The sequence below is a fragment of the Astatotilapia calliptera genome, chromosome 14 (assembly GCF_964374335.1).
Source record: "Astatotilapia calliptera chromosome 14, fAstCal68.1, whole genome shotgun sequence".
In the NCBI taxonomy this organism is placed as follows: Eukaryota; Metazoa; Chordata; class Actinopteri; order Cichliformes; family Cichlidae; genus Astatotilapia; species Astatotilapia calliptera.
This window is the reverse complement of record NC_137435.1, coordinates 337,501-356,483: the sequence shown is the minus strand read 5'-3', so window position 1 is coordinate 356,483 and position 18,983 is coordinate 337,501. Positions and strand designations below refer to the sequence as shown.

The window sequence follows — 18,983 nt, the reverse complement described above, 5'->3', positions numbered from 1 at the left end:
AATGGGAGACGAGACACGGATCAAACTACGGAACACATACAGAGGACACAACGGGCTGGGAGACATGACGCTGAACACAAGGAGAACATGGGAACAAAGCGGGGAAACAAGACACGTGGACACACACACACACAAGGCGTTACACTGAGACGGCAAGCGTAACTGGACTGACCCTGACCTCAAACACACCACCTACAGTCAGATCAGGAAGACAACCCCATTTTAACTCCACCCTCACAACCCATTAACCAGCCCACCTGCCTCAGCAGAGCCTGCCGTCACAGGGAGTGTGGGCCTCACTCGTGTCTGCATTTCACACTGCAGACGTGGCTCTGAAACAGCCGCTGCATTTAGCTGCTGAACCAGAGTCTGACTCCACTTTCATCCTCACGGCTCTACTTCCTGTTTGTCACATGATTAAAAAAGAAACCTGAGCCATGATCCATCGCACGTGTGTGTATGGTACTTGTCTACGTGCGTAGTCAGGGTGTGACCTCTGGCTCACTCACACATTAATGCAGTGGAGTTCACTTGGAGCTGTGCGTCTGAGCCCTGCTTCATCTGAGGTCACCTTGACATTCAGGGCCAAGGTTGTCCTTAAAAGAGGAGCGAGAGTCTGAATAGTGTAATAGTGTTTGTTGGTGCATTCAAGTTTAAAAAGCTGAGCACCAACCACAATTTTATGTCAGCAACACAGTCCTGCAAAACCCCCAGACAGGTTGGAGTTGGAGTCATAATGCACCCAAATACAGGAGGAAAACTCAGCTTTATGTGCTGCAAGCTTGCAGATAAAACAGACTGAGACAGAACAGGATGGCTCAGGGTTCAAAGACGCCACACTGGACCATCATCCACATGGACCATAACCTCGAAACATCACACTGCAAACTCCACAAACACATGAATAAATACAGAGCGTTGTTGTTTGCGCTGTGTTGTTCTTATCTGAATGATCAGTGTAATCAGAACTGTGACATCTGCAGATATTATCTCTGCAACTAAAACCACAACATCTTTAACACTTTTAGTTTTATTTGTTTTTATGGATTATCACAAAAACACAAACAGCATAAGCGTATGCTTCAGCCAATAACTGTTGATTAGCCTTGTCTCGTGCTTTCTTTGTGGTAGATCTTTATTCTGTATACACTGAGATATCTGAATGCTAATCAAAATAAATTAATTTAAAAAATAAAAAGTTTAATAAAATGATCAGTAAACAACATAATCAATAAAAATCTGAGTTTAACTTTGAAAACAAAAATCAATGATTTAGTTGTTTTTTTTTAACCAAACATTTGAATTTGTTGAAGCTCTTATTAAGCACGAGGATATTATTTTATTATTGATTATTTAGCTTAACTGGATGTTTGAATAGTTTTATTCAGGAAAATAAATAAATAATTATTAAAAGGTACATGTACTGCAATCCTGCGTAAGGTCGAGGTATTTCAGGTTATTGATCTTCATGCTATTGATTATCTAAAGTGCATCAGTGAAAGACTTTTAATTTTAATTCTGTGTATCACAGTTGGAGCTCCCAGGATCGAACTCACGTCAAACTGAAACTGGACTGATCTGAAACATAGAAACACACACACACACGTGCGATATGAATAAACTGCTAAATCTGGAGCAGACGTTATAAATAGATGGTCCAAAGGTGTGTTCTCCCACAGACCTTACTGTGGGAGAGGCCCCGGCCCAGAATCAGGCCAAGTATGGAGTTCAGGATGTTGGCCCCACAGAGGACCGTCTGCAGTCCGCTCACAGTCCCCATCACACTGAACAGGACCAAGTTCCACTGGACCACCGAGCTGGGCTCCAAGCAGACCCCAGACCACAGAGTCCTGTTGAACAGGTATCCCGAGTGTCTAAGGAGACAGGAAAATATCTGCCCAAGAGTACAAGGAAACATCTGTCCGAGGCTACAAAGAAAACATCTTTGACATTACTCCGAGTGTCTGAGGACAGAGAGACAGGAAACCACTAAAACCAGTTCAGAACATCTGTGTGAGTGTGTCTCACCGGCCTGGGAGGGGCTGCAGCGGGACCCCCCAGGTGGGACCAGAGGAGTCGTTGTAGAGGCAGAGGGGACCCTGAGACAGACCAGTGGCACTGACCAGGGAGCAGGAGGCAGCAGAGAGCAGACAGAGGCAGGAGTAAAGCAGCTGGCACAACATCTGGAGAAGAGAGACGTGATATGACTGACAACATCTGGAGCAGCTCACACGTGTCAGAAAAATACAGATGTGGTTTCCAGATTTCACTTTGATAAAAAACATCTGTGATGAAAATCGGTGCGAGAGGGGGTGGAGCCTGAGGTCACCTGACTCCTGAACGCACAGCAGCCTCGGGTTCTGCTGCTCTGGACAAAGGCTCGAGCTCCAAGTAGAACCTGAAATCAGAGTTTAAAAATTCTAGTTAAACTGTTACACCTTGATTTCATTTTCTACTTTAACTTTGTTGAGGTCCAATCACAAAGAGGAACATAAAAACACATCATCAGTAAGCAAATTATACTGATGCAAATGTAACTGACAAGTAAATGGTAAAATGGTAAATGGACTGATTCTTATATAGCGCTTTTCTACTCTCCCGGAGTACTCAAAGTCAATACAATGAGTCAAAGGTCAAACATTAAAATCCCAAATGACAAAATGTACTGTACCAGACGCAGCACAGTTATTATCGACAGTCACTGAGCAGATAAAACCACAACCAGGAACACACAAAAAATCCTCAGTAAGGAACTTGTACTAACACAAATTCAGCCATTTAAAATAACATGAATATGAAGGATATGGCTGGATTGTCTCAGGGGCATCTTTACACAACCTGCACCTGGTGTGATAGACTCCAGCCTCTGTGGATCTCAGAGCTTGTTCTTCTGCTGCCATGATTAGTGCCTCTGTGCTGTCTTTCAGTCCAGCTTTGTCTAGCCACTGGTAGGATTTCTGGATATCAGTCACTTACTCTACCTGCTGGTGGTACATACCGTGCAGGGGCCCGTCCTTCCATGATGGTGCCTCCTCTTGCTCCTCTTCGTTCTCACGTTTCTGCTGCCTGAGGTAACTGACACCAGACCCAGCACGATCGTGGCTCAAGAGTTGGGAGTTTGCCTTGTAATCGGAAGGTTGCCGGTTCGAGCCCCGGCTCGGACAGTCTGTCGTTGTGTCCTTGGGCAAGACACTTCACCCGTTGCCTACTGGTGGTGGTCAGAGGGCCCGGTGGCGCCAGTGTCCGGCAGCCTCGCCTCTGTCAGTGCGCCCCAGGGTGGCTGTGGCTACAATGTAGCTGCCATCACCAGTGTGTGAATGGGTGGATGACTGGATATGTAAAGCACTTTGGGGTCCTTAGGGACTAGTAAAGCGCTATATAAATACACGCCATTTACCATTTGAGGTGCTGACATTCAACGGTCCCCAACCTCCTTCCTTCCACTTAGCGTACAGCCTCAGGGTGCTGGACTTGGGGTGAAACCCTCCGTGCATGGTCAGGAGCTTTCTTGCCTTGATGTCAGTGGCTTCTATCTCCTCCTTTGGCCAGCTTATTATCCCAGCAGGGTACCTGATCACAGGTAGGGCGTAGGTGTTGATAGTCCTCAGGACTTGCCTGACGCTCTGCAGGTACTTGGTGGTTGCAGCTTTCCTAGCGGCCTCTTCATGGTTCCCATTTGCCTGTGGGATCCCCAGGTACTTGTAGCTGTCCTCGATGTCTGCAATGTTGCCTTCTGGTAGTTCGATCCCCTAAGTTTGACTACCTTCGTCTAAAACTGCTCCGTGTCCACACTATCATTTTCAAAGAGTTGTTCGTCCACATTGAAACAGCCAAAAACGCTTACGTTCCAGTACTGTACATGCACGTAAAGTAACACAATTCAACCTCCCTCATTTCTTTCTGCTGTTTTTTTACTTTGCGGCTCTTTGAAACATCGCGGCAAAATGTGAAGGAAAAGCACCAAATCTTTTAAATGGACTGACAATGAGGTGGAGTTGTTGCAGCGAGTAATATGAGAGTGCAAAGTTGCAAAAACGAGTGAGAATTAAAGAATTGGAAGAAAAGCTATCTGGAGCATGTACAGACTGATATTAACCTTTAATAGGTCTGTCAAAACTGACAGCAAACAAAATGCTGTCCACCACCTTAGTTGAATTGGTCACATGACTGCATCACATGACTAAAATGCATCATGGTTTTACAAAGCCTCCATTTTCACAGTCCACACCACAACGCAAAAGCTGCGTTTTTCAAACGTATCTGCTTTGGAGAGCATTTTCAAAAAGCTCAGTTTTCCTTGACCGAAAACGCCGTCTCAGTGTGGACGGGAGGCCAAAACAGAGAGAAAAAGATCAAAACGTATTAGTGTAGACATGGCCTTTTTGTCTGTGTGCGTGCGTGTGAGGATGTGTGGCTTGCGTTCAGCCTGAGGAAATGTCCTTTCACCCAATTAAGCGAAGATCAACAGTCTGCAGCCTACGCAGGTGGCCTGGAGGGAACTGGTGAGAGAGTTAGGGAGTCTCGTTGTTGCTATCAGGGGAGAATTTGTTGTTGTTCTCGTCGGCATTGGTCTTCAAGCGTCCAGCTGCCGCTGATAAGCTAGGGCCAAACCAGCTCAGATCAGCAAGAACCCCGTTGTCATGGTTCTGAATAGGTAGATGTCTTCAATGTCCTCGATAGACAGACCCGCCAGCCACACGACGCGCCACTTCTGCTACCCATCCATCGTGTATCCAGCAGGGAATGTCCCTCCACTGGGGCTCTCTCGAACCCAGGCTCCTCGTAGAGAAGAGAGTGTCAACTGCACTCAGGGACCAGTTGATCAAATCAACAGTTATAATTCTTCTTAACTTTTTAGAGAACAAGAACGAGACTGAAAGGATCTCTGAGGGTTAGAGTTAGACGAGACTAGACAAGGACATAGGAGCTAAGCAGGAAAGACAAGGGAGAGAGAGGCGTCCGCCTCCCCCAAGAGCTGAAGTATCAGTATCAGTATCATCAAGCTTTATTTGTCGCCACATGCAGGGCACATAAATGTCCACAGCACAACATTGTGAAAGACATGACAAGCCACAGGATTGGGTGGGGGGTGAGGAGTAATCCGAAGCGAACACAGCAGCCGCCCTGCACAGCGCTACCATTCCAGCGTGGCACACAGACCCGCCGTGTTCCCCCGCAGGAAACAAGCATCGAAGGCGTTTGGAAAGGGAGGGGGATGAGTGCGTGCTTATCAGTGTAAGTGTGTGTGTGTGCGTGTCCATAGTTCAGCTGAGACAGTGTCCTTCGGCCTATCAGGCTAAGTAAACAGTTCTCCAGCCAATCCAGGTGTCCTTGCATGGAATGGGAAGAATAGCCGTAACACAGTCGTTATCAGGGAGTGATAGTTCAGCTCCAGCCTTGGGCCTGCAGCTGGCGCCGTGATGGGGGTTCGCAATTTCGATATTGATTTTGTAAATTTCCATGCGAGCAGCCCAGGAGAATTTTCAGGCTGCTCTTTAACACTCTGATGCTGGTCTCTCAATCTCCCGTTGGAGAGCCGCGAGCCTCCCCATGATGGTATCAAACTTCTGTTCCATGGTGTTGTCGTTCTTTTGATTCTGAGACTTCACAACTGCAGTGATCCGTTCCGCGATGTGTTCCAACTGTCGCTCAAGGGTGTCATTGTGAGCAGGCCTCTCTCTGATGTTTCCCCTCATACGCTCAATGGTGTTATTTTGAGCCTTCACAGCAGCTGCAAGCGTCTCCAAGGTGTTGACCATATTACGTTCGTTGTGAGAGGTCGCGCCTCATCCCATCGCTTCGATTCCAGCGGGCAGCCTTGGGGGGGTTTGAACAGCCGGTTCCGCTCTCTTATTTCTCCGATAAACCAGGGCTAAGCCAACTCCGATCAGCATGAACCCTGTTATCACGGTTCCGAATAGGTAGATATCTTCAGCGTCCTCGATCGACAGTCCCGCCAGGCACACGACCCTCCAGTTCTGCCACCCGTCCATCGTGTATCCAGCAGGGAAAGTCCCTCCAGGGTACTCGGGCTCTCCCGAGCCCAGACTTCTCGTTGAGAAAAGGGTGTCAATAGCGTTCAGAGACCAGTTGATCAAATCCATAATTCTCTTTAGGTTTTAGAGAACGACAGTGAGAGACTGTTCCAGGGAAAGCAATGCACACGAGACAAGACAAGGACATAGAGGCTAAGCAGGGAAGATAAGGGTAAGGAGGAGAGGAGTGGAAAAACACATGGCCTCTATTGCTGTTCGCCACGTCCCCACTGAGTTCCTGATGAGGGCTCTTAGGATCCTGTTGATCTGTTGTAGACAGGTCTAGGCATTCCAGGATCCAGGTGTGGGGCATTGAGTCAGGTTTTCTTGTAATCCATCCAGGCAGTGCACAGGTTGGTCAGTCTGGTCTTGCAGTCTCGGCTGACTGTTCAGTCTACCAGTAGCTGGTGTTTTGCTCCTCTGGTATTCCTGCCAGTTCCTTTTTGTGTCCCGCTCATGTTGTGACCCATGTGCCTGTTCATCTTAGCCGCTATGATGCCTGACAGGAGCTGCCACGTGGTGCTGAGGCAGGTTATTGGCCGGTAGTTGGAGGGGATTGGTCCCTTCTGGGGGTCCTTGGGGATCAGGACTGTCCTGCCTTCAGTTAGCCATTCTGGGTGACTAGCTGCTGGTTCCCCAGCCCCAGGATGCAACAAAGACACCGGTAAGTTAATGGGCAGCGGGCTGTGTGCTTATGTACTCCAGGACCGGTGCCATAACAGCAGATTATGGAGCACCTTATGGCGCGTGTGCAATTTTCACTGTATATGTACAATGACAATAAAGGGCTATTCTATTCTACATGGAGGAAGAGAATATCTCCTGCTCAGAAAACAAACAGAAGCTGAACATCCTAAAACCAAAGAACTCATCATGGACTTCAGTAGGCACAGACAGGTCCACTCTCATTGTAAATGGAGAACAGGTGGAATTTGTCTCCACCTTCAGGTTTCTGGGCACTCACATCTCGGCTGATCTCACTCAGACCCACAACAGCATCGCCCTGAAGGCCCAGCAGTGGCTGCGCTTGTTCTGTGTCCTGAGGAAGAATAACCTGGACCAGGAGCTGCTAATGCTCTTCAGTGGAGAGCGTGCTCTCCTCCTGCCTGGTGTTTGGTACTCAGGGGCCACGACTGAGAGCAGGAAGGCTGCACAGAGGGTCATTAAAACACCAAAAACATCCCTGGCTGCCCTCTGACACCCCTGGAGGTCATCGCCTGATCCTCCTGTCTCAGGAAAACCAGGGCTATCATAGGTGACCCCCGGCACCCCGGCCACCACCTGTTTGACCCATTGCCCTCCGGTCGGCGCCTCTGGTCAGTCAGGTCCCACACACTCACTAACAGCTTCTTCCCCGGGGCCATTCGGACTGTTAACAAACACCATCTCAGCCATGGTCTGAGTGGCCCTGATCACTCAGCCACTCACACACAGACTCTACCCAGACCATGTCCTCTGCACTACTTCCAAGCGCTTGGAACTTGTTCTTCTAATGCAGCGGTTCCCAAACTTTATTTGCTGGGCCCCCCTTTGTTTTACAAGAAAAATGTCCCCCCCCCCCCCCCCCCGCGCGGGCACAAGCACATCCTCCAACCACACACGCCCATATTTTGCTCCATTGCGGTTTATTTCACACCTCAAACATTTTGTAAACAATTAAGCAAATACAAGTAAACAGCAATAAATTACAGGCAGTAATAAAATAAACGACTAACTCTTTTAAGCTGTCCGCACCTACACGGGTGTTCTTGAACACGCAGCTGTTTCGTTCACGTAAACAGCGTTTCAAATCACCGAAAACTGAGATTTTTTAAAACTCCTTTTTGCGTTTACGTCACGCAACGTCAAAGCTATGCGCCTTTATTCACGTCACGCTGTGCGCCACGTTATTGTTTACATGAGATGAATCACAGAATGGCAGATAGAGACGAAATACTGTTAATCTGACTGTCTGCAGGTTTTACACGCAGTTACTGTCCCTCAATTTACAAAGGCAGAGGCGTCACAGTGTGATTATTTTACGTGTAGTTGTTTTTTCCTGTGTAATAATATTCAACATTGCTATCAATACATTTTTCAAAAATGCCTCTCTGCGCAAAATTGGTTTAAAAACATAAACAGCTGTGGGATCCTGTTAGTCTGTGATTTGAACAGCCCAGCGCTGCTCCCGACAGGGAAAACCAATCCTGCAGGGAGACCTACCTCAGCACTTGTGCAGGTGAAGCCAAAGGGAAGATTTGCTTCACCATATCTTCTAGTCTTTGGCTTAGAATGAAGTTGGTTTGGAAACATATTCAGCGATGCTTCAGCTCCTGCTTTGCGTTTCTGTGGCCGCCCCGTGCTAGCAGTGTCCAAGCGTTGTTTGTTTGTTTTCCCTTTTCATACCGCCCCCCTGCAATGGCTCTGCACCCCCCCTAGGGGGCGGGCCACACACTTTGGGAAGGTCTGTTCTAATGTGTGCCTTTCTCTTGTTCTCTACATGTCTCTCATGTCTGATATTTGTCTCTGCTGTCTTACTATTTATATTTCATATCTGGACAGTTGATAGGGAGCACCCACAGTTTCATTGTATATGTACAATGTCAATGTGTTTATTCTATTCCATATAAGCAAATAGATTAGCTCTGCAGTTTTGGTTGGTTTATTCTAAATTCAAGCTCCATTGGATGGAGCAAAGCTGCTCTCTCCAAATGTTAATAAGTAAGTAAGTAAAATTTATTTATATAGCACATTTCACAGATAAAAATCACAAAGTGCTTTACAGTAAGATCAGACATACAAGTTAAAATTAATTCAATTAATTAAAAGCCCGTTTGTATAAAAATGTCTTCAGCTGCTTTTTAAAGGAGTCAGTAGAGTCTAGACAGCGTAAAGACAACGGCAGACAGTTCCACAGCCTTGGTGCCTGAAAAGCCCGATCCCCACGTGTTTTAAACCTAGTACGTGGGACCACCAGTAGCCTCTGACCTGAAGACCTAAGTGCTCGGGATGAAACATGAGGTTTCAGCAGGTCAGAGATATACTGGGGAGCTTCACCGTGCAGAGCTCTAAAAGTTACAACTAAAATTTTAAAATGAACCCTAAAATTTACAGGCAACCAATGAAGAGAAGCCAAAACTGGAGTAATGTGTGACCTCTAGTTTGTACCAGTTAAAAGTCTTGCCGCTGCATTCTGTACAGACTGAAGGCGATCCAGAGCTGATTTGTTGAGACACCTAAAAAGATCGTTACAATAATCCAAACGAGAAGAGATAAAAGCATGAGTAATCATCTCAAGTTCTGCCTTTGACACCAGGGCCCTATTTCAGGAAGCCGGTTTAGAAAACTCAGAGTGAAAAACGATACTCAGGGTTGAGTAACACCGAACTGTCCAACTCGGAATATTCGGTTTCAGAAAGGCTGATAACGATTAGTTCAATCAACCCGGAGTTGCTTTAACCCCAAGTGAAGCGCGCGCACGAGGATACATAAAGCCCTGATTAGTGGAGCACAGATTAAGCGAGTCACCATGGAGACGGAGGGAAAGAAGGCGCGGTCAATGTATCTTACAGCGCTTGAGGCCGAAATTCTGATGGCAGCATATGCCGATAACATGCAAATTTTGCGGGAAAAAAGTAACACAGCCTCAGCTGCAAAAGAAAGGGAGCATGCATGGCAAAACATAGCCGACAGAGTCAATGCGTGAGTGTTAATTTAAACATTGATCGAGGGATTTCCACCCATTTAACACGTTATTTTATTATATTTTTTATTTCATACATTTTATTTTGTGATGTGAGCGCAGGTGCAACCCAACAGGCCCCAAACGTTCCTGGCAGCAAGTAAAAATGAAATGTAAAAATATAGTCCAAACAGGTAAGGTGTAATTGTATTATGGGCCATAGTGCTTGGTCTGTTTGTCCCATGTAAATCAATTGCAGTTAGAGGCTACATTAACTTCCCCTCTGTAAGCACTTATTGAAATTATCTGAGCACATTACAAGTACATATTTGCTTACTCTGTATGCTCAAATGTGACCCGTTATAGCCAACAGAAAAAAAGCGGAGGCCCGAAAAACAGGTGGGGGTCCTCCACCACCACCACCACCACTCACAGAGGCTGAGCAGTTGGCTTCCACATTTGTGATAATGTTGGCAGCATCACATATGATCTTCACAGTGCAGAGAACACAAATTAGCATCCATTACTATAATGAAATAATTTGTTAGTTTGAAATGCTACAGGGAACTATGTCTGTACCCAAAGTTAATTCTGTTCATCTGGACTTTTCAGTGGGAGAAACGTTTCATCATCATCAGGCGACTTCTTCAGTCTCAGCTGACTGCAGGTTTCAACCTTATAAACAGGACATTTGTACAATGACTGAAGCCAGCCCACTGAGGAACAATGGGCTGGGAGGTCAGTTAATGATCATTAATATGCAAGTTTTCAATTCAATTAAATTCTATTTATACAGCACCAAATCACAACAACAGTCGCCTCAAGGTACTTTATACTGTAAGGTATAAAATACTATAAACAGAAAAACAACAAAAATCATAATGAGCAAGCGCTTTGGAAACACTGGGAAGGAAAACCTGCAGGGGGGGCTATCTGCCCCGAGCTGTGAATGAATCACTCAATGAAATATGGGAACGTATGGAACGCTGCACTGAGGTCTAGCAGGACAAGCACAGAGATGAGTCCACTGTCAGAGGCCATAAGATCATTTGTAACCTTCACTAAAGCTGTTTCTGTGCTGTGATGAGCTCTGAAACCTGACTGAAACTCTTCAAATAAACCTCTGCAGATGATCTGTTAGCTGTTTGACAACTACTCTTTCAAGGATGTTTGATATGAAAGGAAGGTTGGAGATTGGCCTATAATTATTGAGCAGTCTTGTATAGGGATGGGTATCGAAACCCGGTTCTTGTTGAGAACCGGTTCCCACTGTTTCAGTTCCTTGGAATCGTTTGCCATTTTTGCAAACGATTCCCTTATCGATTCCAGTCGCCCCGAATGACGTCACCACGTTGCGGAGCGTCATTTACCTGGCAGGAAACACGGCGCCTAAACGGCTCAAACACTCAAAAGTTTGGTTATACTTTACGAGAACGGATGACGACAGGGCAACTTGCAATACTTGCAAAGTAGATGTTTAAGGGAGGAAACACTACGAATATGCAAAAGCATTTGCTCACAAAACACGCGATGACCTTAAATGAACGTCGTGTTTTTAATTCCGCTCCGGACTCGTGAATCTCAACCCAGCAGCAGCGGTAACGTTTGCACGTCCTCTCCTGTTAATGCGGCACGTAAATAATCAACTAACAGTGCATATTATGTTAGCGCGATCTGCCTTATCTGCCATTACTGTGCATTTAGGTGACCGTGATGAGACAGACAGAGTCTGGCTCAGATGCTGGCAGTTCTCGCTGCAGTCTACCCGTAGCGTCTCCTTTCAGGCCAGGATAGACGAATGTCAGCGAGCAGTGACTCAGTTTGTGGTCAAAGGCTTGCACCCGTTTGCCACAGCAGATGATTTTCAGTAAGTGAATGTGTGTAATTGTAGGCAGGAACATTACTGTTGCGTAATTGCTACAGAATAATTTATGTTAAACTTTGTTATTGCTACAGAAGAATATTTATTTTATTATTTTACATTTACATTTTGTTTTCCTGGGGACCCTGTGACACCCCATTGAAGAGCCGCAGGCTGGATCTCTTAAGATCTCACTGTTGGGTTTGTAAGGCCATGTTACTCCTAAATTTCTCTCTTGTTCAAAGAGAAGATATAAAACAAAGTTCTAAGCTAATCGACCTTAGTGTTCTCCTTTTTAAAAATAATCAATAAAGAATCGAATTGTTAAACAGAATCGAAACTGGAATTGGAATCGTGAAAATCAATACCCATCCCTAGTCTCGTAGGATTGAGGTGTAGTAGACACACTGATGTTTTGGAGAAAGTCATTACTTAAGTTAACTCAGGAAGAAAGATTGGAGAAAGAGTCTAAAGAAGAATAAGCAGTCTACAGACTTCTGTTACGGCAGCTCTGCGCAGTAGTTACTTTTGAGGGAATAATATTATATTCTGTATATTCCTCATGTTGTTTACTTTGTTCTTTTTAATCGTACTATGTGATTGTGACTATCACATCATATTTTGCATCTAAATATCATGTCACACTTGACCTCTGATCTCACTTTTACATTTCACATCTGCCTTTGTTTCAGGTTGACCCCAATCGTTTCCTAGATGTGAAGGCACCAGAGTTTGAAGCTTAGTTTCAAAGACAACAGACATTTTATAAAAGCTGACCTTATTTAACTTTGAGGAAGAGATGAAAGGTCCAAAGTAAGGCGATATGTAGAATCCCTACTTTGGCCTACTGATCTGAAGGTCACATACACAAACACACATGGATGGCATGTTAAAGTAGTACATGTATATATATTAAGTATAAGAACCAGTCCATGTATGCACACACACTCACCAGGAAGCCAGAGCCCCACAGTCCTGTGGCCCAGGTAGCCTCTCTAGTCACATGACCGTCCAACAGGAACTGGATCTTCAGCTCAGGAACCAGTAGCAGGATGTTGCACAGTATGCAGACAATCGCCATGGGAACTAGAGACACGCCCACACATCGCAGACACCTTGATACGCACATCTAGATTTTTATAGAAACTGCACATGAAAACAGTCATGAGATTAACCGGCGAGTCTGAAGGTAAAAACACATCCTTCATAGTATTATCATTTCTTCTAAACTAAATATCTAACATCCGACTCCTGTAATTTTAATCGCATTATCTGACTCTTCTAATATGACTCTGTAATCTTGGTAGTGTGGTTACTCTAATCCAGACCTTCCCAAAGTATGGGGCTGCCCCCTAGGGGGGGTGCAGAGCCATTGCAGGGGGGGCGCGGTATGAAAAGGGGTGGGAAAAAAAACAACGCTTGGACACTGCTAGCACGGGGCGGCCACAGAAACGCAAAGCAGGAGCTGAAGCATCGCTGAATATGTTTCCAAACCAACTTCATTCTAAGCCAAAGACTAGAAAATATGGTGAAGCAAATCTGCCCTTTGGCTTCACCTGCACAAGTGCTGAGGTAGGTCTCCCTGCAGGGTTGGTTTTCCCTGGGTTCTCCAAATCACGGACAAACAGGATCCCACATTCTTGATTTTTAGTTCACAAACACTTGTTGTAATGACTAACTGCTCCTGACATGTTGGAGATGTTTGCTCTTTATACAGTAAAGTTACAGCAGGATGCAAATAACATCAGGCTGATCCTGCCACGATTTGTTCCCTCTGTCACAGACTAACAGGATCCCACAGCTGTTTATGTTTTTAAACCCATTTTGCACAGAGAGGCATTTTTGAAAAATGTATTGATGCAATGTTGAACATTATTACACAGGAAAAAACAACTACAGTAAAAATAATCACACCGTGACGCCTCTGCCTTTGTAGATGGAGGGACAGTAACTGCGTGTAAATCTGCAGACAGTCAGATTAACAGTATTTCGTCTCTATCTGCCATTCTGTGATAAATCTCCTGTAAACAATAACGTGGCCACAGCGTGACGTGAAAAAGGCACATACCTTTGACGCTGCCTGACGAACTCTGTATTCTTCGTCCACACGTAAACGTAAAAACTGAGTTTTAAAAAATCTCAGTTTTCGGTGATTCGAAATGCCGTTTAGGTGGATGAAACAGCTGCGTGTTCAAAACCACCCGTGTAGGTGCAGACGCAGCGTAAAAGAGTTTATTTTATTACTGCCTGTAATTTATTGCTGTTTACTTGTATTTACTTAATTGTTTACAAAATGTTTGAGGTGTGAAATAAACCGCAATGGAGCAAAATGTGTGCGTGTGTGGTTGGAGGATGTGTGTGTGTGCTTGTGCGCACGCGGGAGGGGGGAGCGCGAACATTTTCCTTGTAAAGCAAAGGGGGGCCCAGCAAACAAAGTTTGGGAACCGCTGCTCTAATCTGACTCCTGTAATCTGTTTTTTGTAATCTTGCTCCTATACTCTGACTCTAGTCTGACCCTGTATTCCAGCGCCTGTAATTTGCCGTAATATGCCTCCTGTGATTTGACCCATATAATCTGGTTCTATAATGTCTTTCAATATGACTCCTGTAATTTGACTTTGTGATCGGGTTCCTGTAAAATGAGTCCTCGTTTCAGATTCCTGTTATTGGATTCCTCTAATTATGCTGTGATGTGACTCGTTTAATCTGGTTCTTTAAAAACTTATTTATAAACTTACAAAATCATCCTTGAAATGTCATTGAAATAATCACATTCATATTTCTGTCAATATCAGTCATAGTCTGAGTCGAGTCTGAATTCATTGAATAATCATTATTAATAATACAAACCTGTTTAAATAAAAACATTGATTCAATCATACAGATTAATAATCACTCATTCTTCAATCCTCGAGTGTTTAAATCACTAAATAATAATATAATTACAAAACTGTGTGATCATGTATCATTCAGGTCAAATCTCATCAAAGTAAAAGCATGAATAAAGGCTCCTTCTATTTGCACTTATATGTTGAAATTATTAAACTCATTTACAAATATAATTTCTCAGTTTATTTAGTAAGATGATTTTTTAAATCTGTGACAGTACACAGACTTTGAGCAACAGTAATATGTTTCTATTAATAATAGCAGAAGTCGACTCACCGGGAAGGCTGACTGACGATCCACTTCAGACTCTGAGGAACAACCACAAATATCTATCAGCACATGCACCAGGACACGCCTCCCGCTATTACGCATGCAGGAAGTACAAAAGATGGAAACTTACCCTCAACAGGACCGGCTTGGTATCAAACTGGAAAAACAGAAATAAACAGGATGAAATCAGACCTACAAACACACACATGATGCGACGCAGCAGCTGGTGATTCTGCTTCTGTAGCTCAACACGAGGAGGGAGGTTTTTCAGGGTGGATTCCTATTAGTCGATTCTGTCACCACTGATCGTGACTGGTCAGCCGGACGGCATAAAGGTAGAACATGACTGGTCCCGATTACATCGAGGCCTTGAAAGACATGATATATTAGAAGGTAATTATTTGGAGGTTTTGGTGCATTTGTAGACAGAACTAAGTTCACAGCTCCAGAGGCTGGACTGAGAAAGACCTCCTAACAGTCAGGAGGTCAGAGGTCACAGGCCACTCAAAGATCAAATCAGTGCCTGTTCAGCTCAGATGTTTCTGCTGCTTTTCTCTGTAATCAAATCAAAGAGTTTTATTGTCACAGCACATGTGAGTGAAATTCTTGTGTGCCAGCTTCACAAGCAACAGAGCTGCAAAATGCAAGAAACAACCAAATATAAGAGCAGGAATGTGAGAATGATGAGACGTATGCAGGTTACTAGATACGTATACTCATTCATCCCACGTGTGTGGGTACAGACAGCAGCTGATCGGTTCTCAGCCCACAGTGGACAGGCGAGCTCACACTACATACTTCAGAGCGAGCGCCCGAGCTTATGTGAGTGAAAAAGAAAAATCTCAGTGAGACATCAGTTTCTGTGCCGCCTGTACGTCAAAGAGGCCACGCCCCTAATGCTACAAACTTTAAAGCTTAAACAGGTAAGATAGAAAAACATCCTCTTCTGATGAACTGGAGTAAACTTTGGTCCACAGCAGCGTCTCCTCTGGAGTTTTTGAGTCACAGTCTGAGGAACCTAAATGGCGAGCCGAGGCGCCCGCGTTGAAGCATCCTCATCAATCAGGCCTGATGTGGTCGACTTCCTCACATTTTCTCGTGGAGCTCATTAGGTCACACAGCGGAAACCATGACTCCTTGGGGATGTTGACATCAGTTACCAAGGTCACATGACCGCAGGGAACGCAGAAAGCCGTGTGGCGATGTAACTTCCTGTTAGACCATACGCAGTGACCTGGTTTCTGACCCCGAGTCTCTGACCTGCTGATGCTTTCTGTTCCTCAGTCTGAGGTCATGTCAAGTCAAAGTTTATTTATATAGCACATTTAAAAGACCAGTGTACATCAAAGTGCTTCACGATAAAACTGCAATGCGGGCAGAACAAATAGTACAATTATACTTAAAATTGCATTTACATGGTGTAGTGCAGGCCGAATGAAAGTCACACTAATTGTTTTCAAAAGCTAAGTTGAACAAGTGTGTTTTCAAATGGGATTTGAACGACTGAATTGATTCCGATGTACAGATTTCCACTGGGAGATTATTCCAGAGTCCAGGGGCAGCGATGGCAAAAGCACGGTCACCTCTGGTTTTTAAACGAGACCTTGATTGTGTTACGGCTGTGACCGTAATTGTGTGTGGATTTGAGTGTCTAGGTGCTCCTCCGGGATTGACGATTTGGCGTTGGTAATGTGTTGTTTTTGCGTGACTGTTATGTGTTTCCTACTTTACTTTGAAAGTCTGTGTCATCTTAGTGTGTTCAGTTTACATTTTCCCTGTCTCGTCAGTTCTGATTTGCCCCAGCTGTGTTTCCCTCCTGTTGTCCATTCCCTGATTGTTCCCTCCATGTATTTAAGCCCTGTGTGTCAGTTGTCATGGTCGCGATCTTTTTCTCCCCCCGTTGTAAATAGTTTGACGTCTTTGGTGGAGAGCCTTAGTGGGTTTTTTTTTGTGTGTTTTTTTTTCTTTATTTTTACTTTTTTTCGTGTTGCACTCCGGTTGCCTAGGCCGGGGTGTAACATATGGGGGCTCGTCCAATCGCTGGAGGGTCCGAGGGCCGCTTCGGCCTCCGTCTGTCTTCGCTGGAGGGCCCGGGGGACCGCTTCAGCCGTCCGCCGTCGCTGGAGGGTCCGGGGGAGGGACCGCTTCAGCCGTCTGTCTTCGCTGGAGGGTCCGAGGGCCGGTCCAGCCTTCATCCGCCTTCGCTGGAGGGTCCGAGGGACCGTCCCGGCCTTCGTCGTCTGCTGGAGGGTCCGAGGGACTGCTCCAGCCTTCATCCGCCTTCGCTGGAGGGTCCGGGGAACCGCTCCAGCCTTCGTTTGTCTTTGCTGGAGGGTCCGAGGGACCGCTCCGGCCTTCGTCTGCTGGAGGGTCAGTGGGACCGCTCTAGCCTTCGTCAGCCTTCGTTTGTGTTCGCTGGAGGGTCCGAGGGACCGCTCCAGCCTTCGTCGTCTGCTGGAGGGTCAGTGGGACCGCTCCAGCCTTCATCAGCCTTCGTCCGTCTTCGCTGGAGGGTCCGTTGGAGGGACCGCTTCAGCCTTCGTCCGCCTTCGCTGGAGGGTCCGAGGCTCCGCTCCAGCCTTCGTCTGCCTTCGCTGGAGGGTCCGAGGCACCGCTCCAGACTTCATCCGTCTTCGCTGGAGGGTCCGTGGGACCGCTCCAGCCTCCACCAGCCTTCATCCGCCTTCGCTGGAGTGTCCAAGGGACCGCTCCAGCCTTCATCAGCTTCGTTTGTCTTCGCTGGAGGATCCGAGGGCCCGCTCCGGTTTTCCGTTTCCACTGGAGGACCCGTCCAGTCATCAGCGTCGCCTGCGGGACGGTGGCCGGTGCCGTATGGGCTGGACATGGAACAAACATTTTTCGTTGGGGTTGTATGTTTTAAATGTTTGTTTTTTTTGGGGGTGTTTCCTTGAATTAAACATTTTGGGGTTAATGTTAATTCTTGGGTAAGGGGGTGTTACGGCTGTGACCGTAATTGTGTGTGGATTTGAGTGTCTAGGTGCTCCTCCGGGATTGACGATTTGGCGTTGGTAATGTGTTGTTTTTGCGTGACTGTTATGTGTTTCCTACTTTACTTTGAAAGTCTGTGTCATCTTAGTGTGTTCAGTTTACATTTTCCCTGTCTCGTCAGTTCTGATTTGCCCCAGCTGTGTTTCCCTCCTGTTGTCCATTCCCTGATTGTTCCCTCCATGTATTTAAGCCCTGTGTGTCAGTTGTCATGGTCGCGATCTTTCCCCCCCCCCCCCCCCCCCCGTTGTAAATAGTTTGGCGCCTTGCGTTGTAAATAAATATCATTTTGCTTTAAAGAAAATAGTGGTCGTTTTGGGATGATTTTTGTGGAAACCCGTATTAGTTTTTTCTCGTGTGTTTTTTTTTACCTTATTTTTATTTTCCTTATTTTTATTTTCCTTATCTTTGTTTTTCTACGTTGCACCCCGGTTGCCTAGGCCGGGGTGTAACAATTGCATTAGGAGCAGTTGGCTGGAGGATCTTAGTGCTCTCTTTGGGTTGTGCAGATCAGTTAGGTAGCTAGGGGCCAGGTTATTTAGAATTTTAAAAGTGAGCAGCAGTTTGAAATCAATGCGATATTTGATGGGAAGCCAGTGTAGTTTAGCGAGGACAGGGGTGATCTGCTCATGCATTCTGGTGCTGGTTAAATGGTAAATGGCCTGTATTTGTAAAGCGCTTTGCTAGTCCCTAAGGACCCCAAAGCGCTTTACACATCCAGTCATCCACACATTGGCGATGGCAGCTACATTGTAGCCACAGCCACCCTGGGGCGCACTGACAGAGGCGAGGCTGCCGGACACTGGCGCCACCAGCCCCTCTGACCACCACCAGTAGGCAACGGGTGAAGTGTCTTGCCCAAGGACACGACAGACTGTCGGAGCCAGGGCTCGAACCGGCCTAATTGATAAAAGCTTTTTTTTTTTGCACAGTGGATGCTTGCTTCTTTAATTTAAAAGAACTATCCATGAGCACGCCGAGGTTACTGGCAGAATGAGAAAGAACCCATTGTATCAGTTAGCTGGCCCAGGGAAACGCAGCTATCAAAACAATAATTTCTGTTTTGCTTTCATTTAAGATAAGAGAATTCTGGGATAGCCAGTCTTTTAACCGCCTGCAGACATTCAAACAAAGGCAAGAATGTGGACGGGGCATCCAAATTTAGAGGAAGGTACATTTGGATATCATCTGCGTAGCAAAATCATCTAAAGGGTTCAAAAGTTTTAAAAAGCTGAAGTGTGATCTGTGTTTCTCTGCTTTT

At 45.8% G+C, this 18,983-nt stretch overlaps 1 protein-coding gene across 2 annotated transcripts; it reads right to left on the bottom strand.

Moving 5' to 3' along the window:
- Positions 1-1,014: 1,014 nt before the first annotated feature.
- LOC113036274 (transmembrane 4 L6 family member 1) lies at positions 1,015-16,014 on the bottom strand. Of its 2 annotated transcripts, XM_026192497.2 has the most exons (7): positions 14,847-16,014; positions 14,723-14,754; positions 12,510-12,703; positions 2,330-2,398; positions 2,029-2,183; positions 1,682-1,874; positions 1,015-1,578 (listed from the first exon to the last, which is right to left on the bottom strand). In XM_026192497.2, the coding sequence occupies exons 3-7, from the start codon at positions 12,684-12,686 to the stop codon at positions 1,558-1,560; spliced, it is 615 nt and encodes a 204-aa protein (XP_026048282.1). In that variant the 5' UTR covers positions 12,687-12,703; positions 14,723-14,754; positions 14,847-16,014; the 3' UTR covers positions 1,015-1,557. The 2 variants fall into 2 exon arrangements, with proteins under 2 accessions (XP_026048282.1, XP_080145289.1); XM_080289163.1 differs by lacking the exons at positions 12,510-12,703; positions 14,723-14,754; positions 14,847-16,014 and adding an exon at positions 8,238-9,346.
- Positions 16,015-18,983: the final 2,969 nt, after the last annotated feature.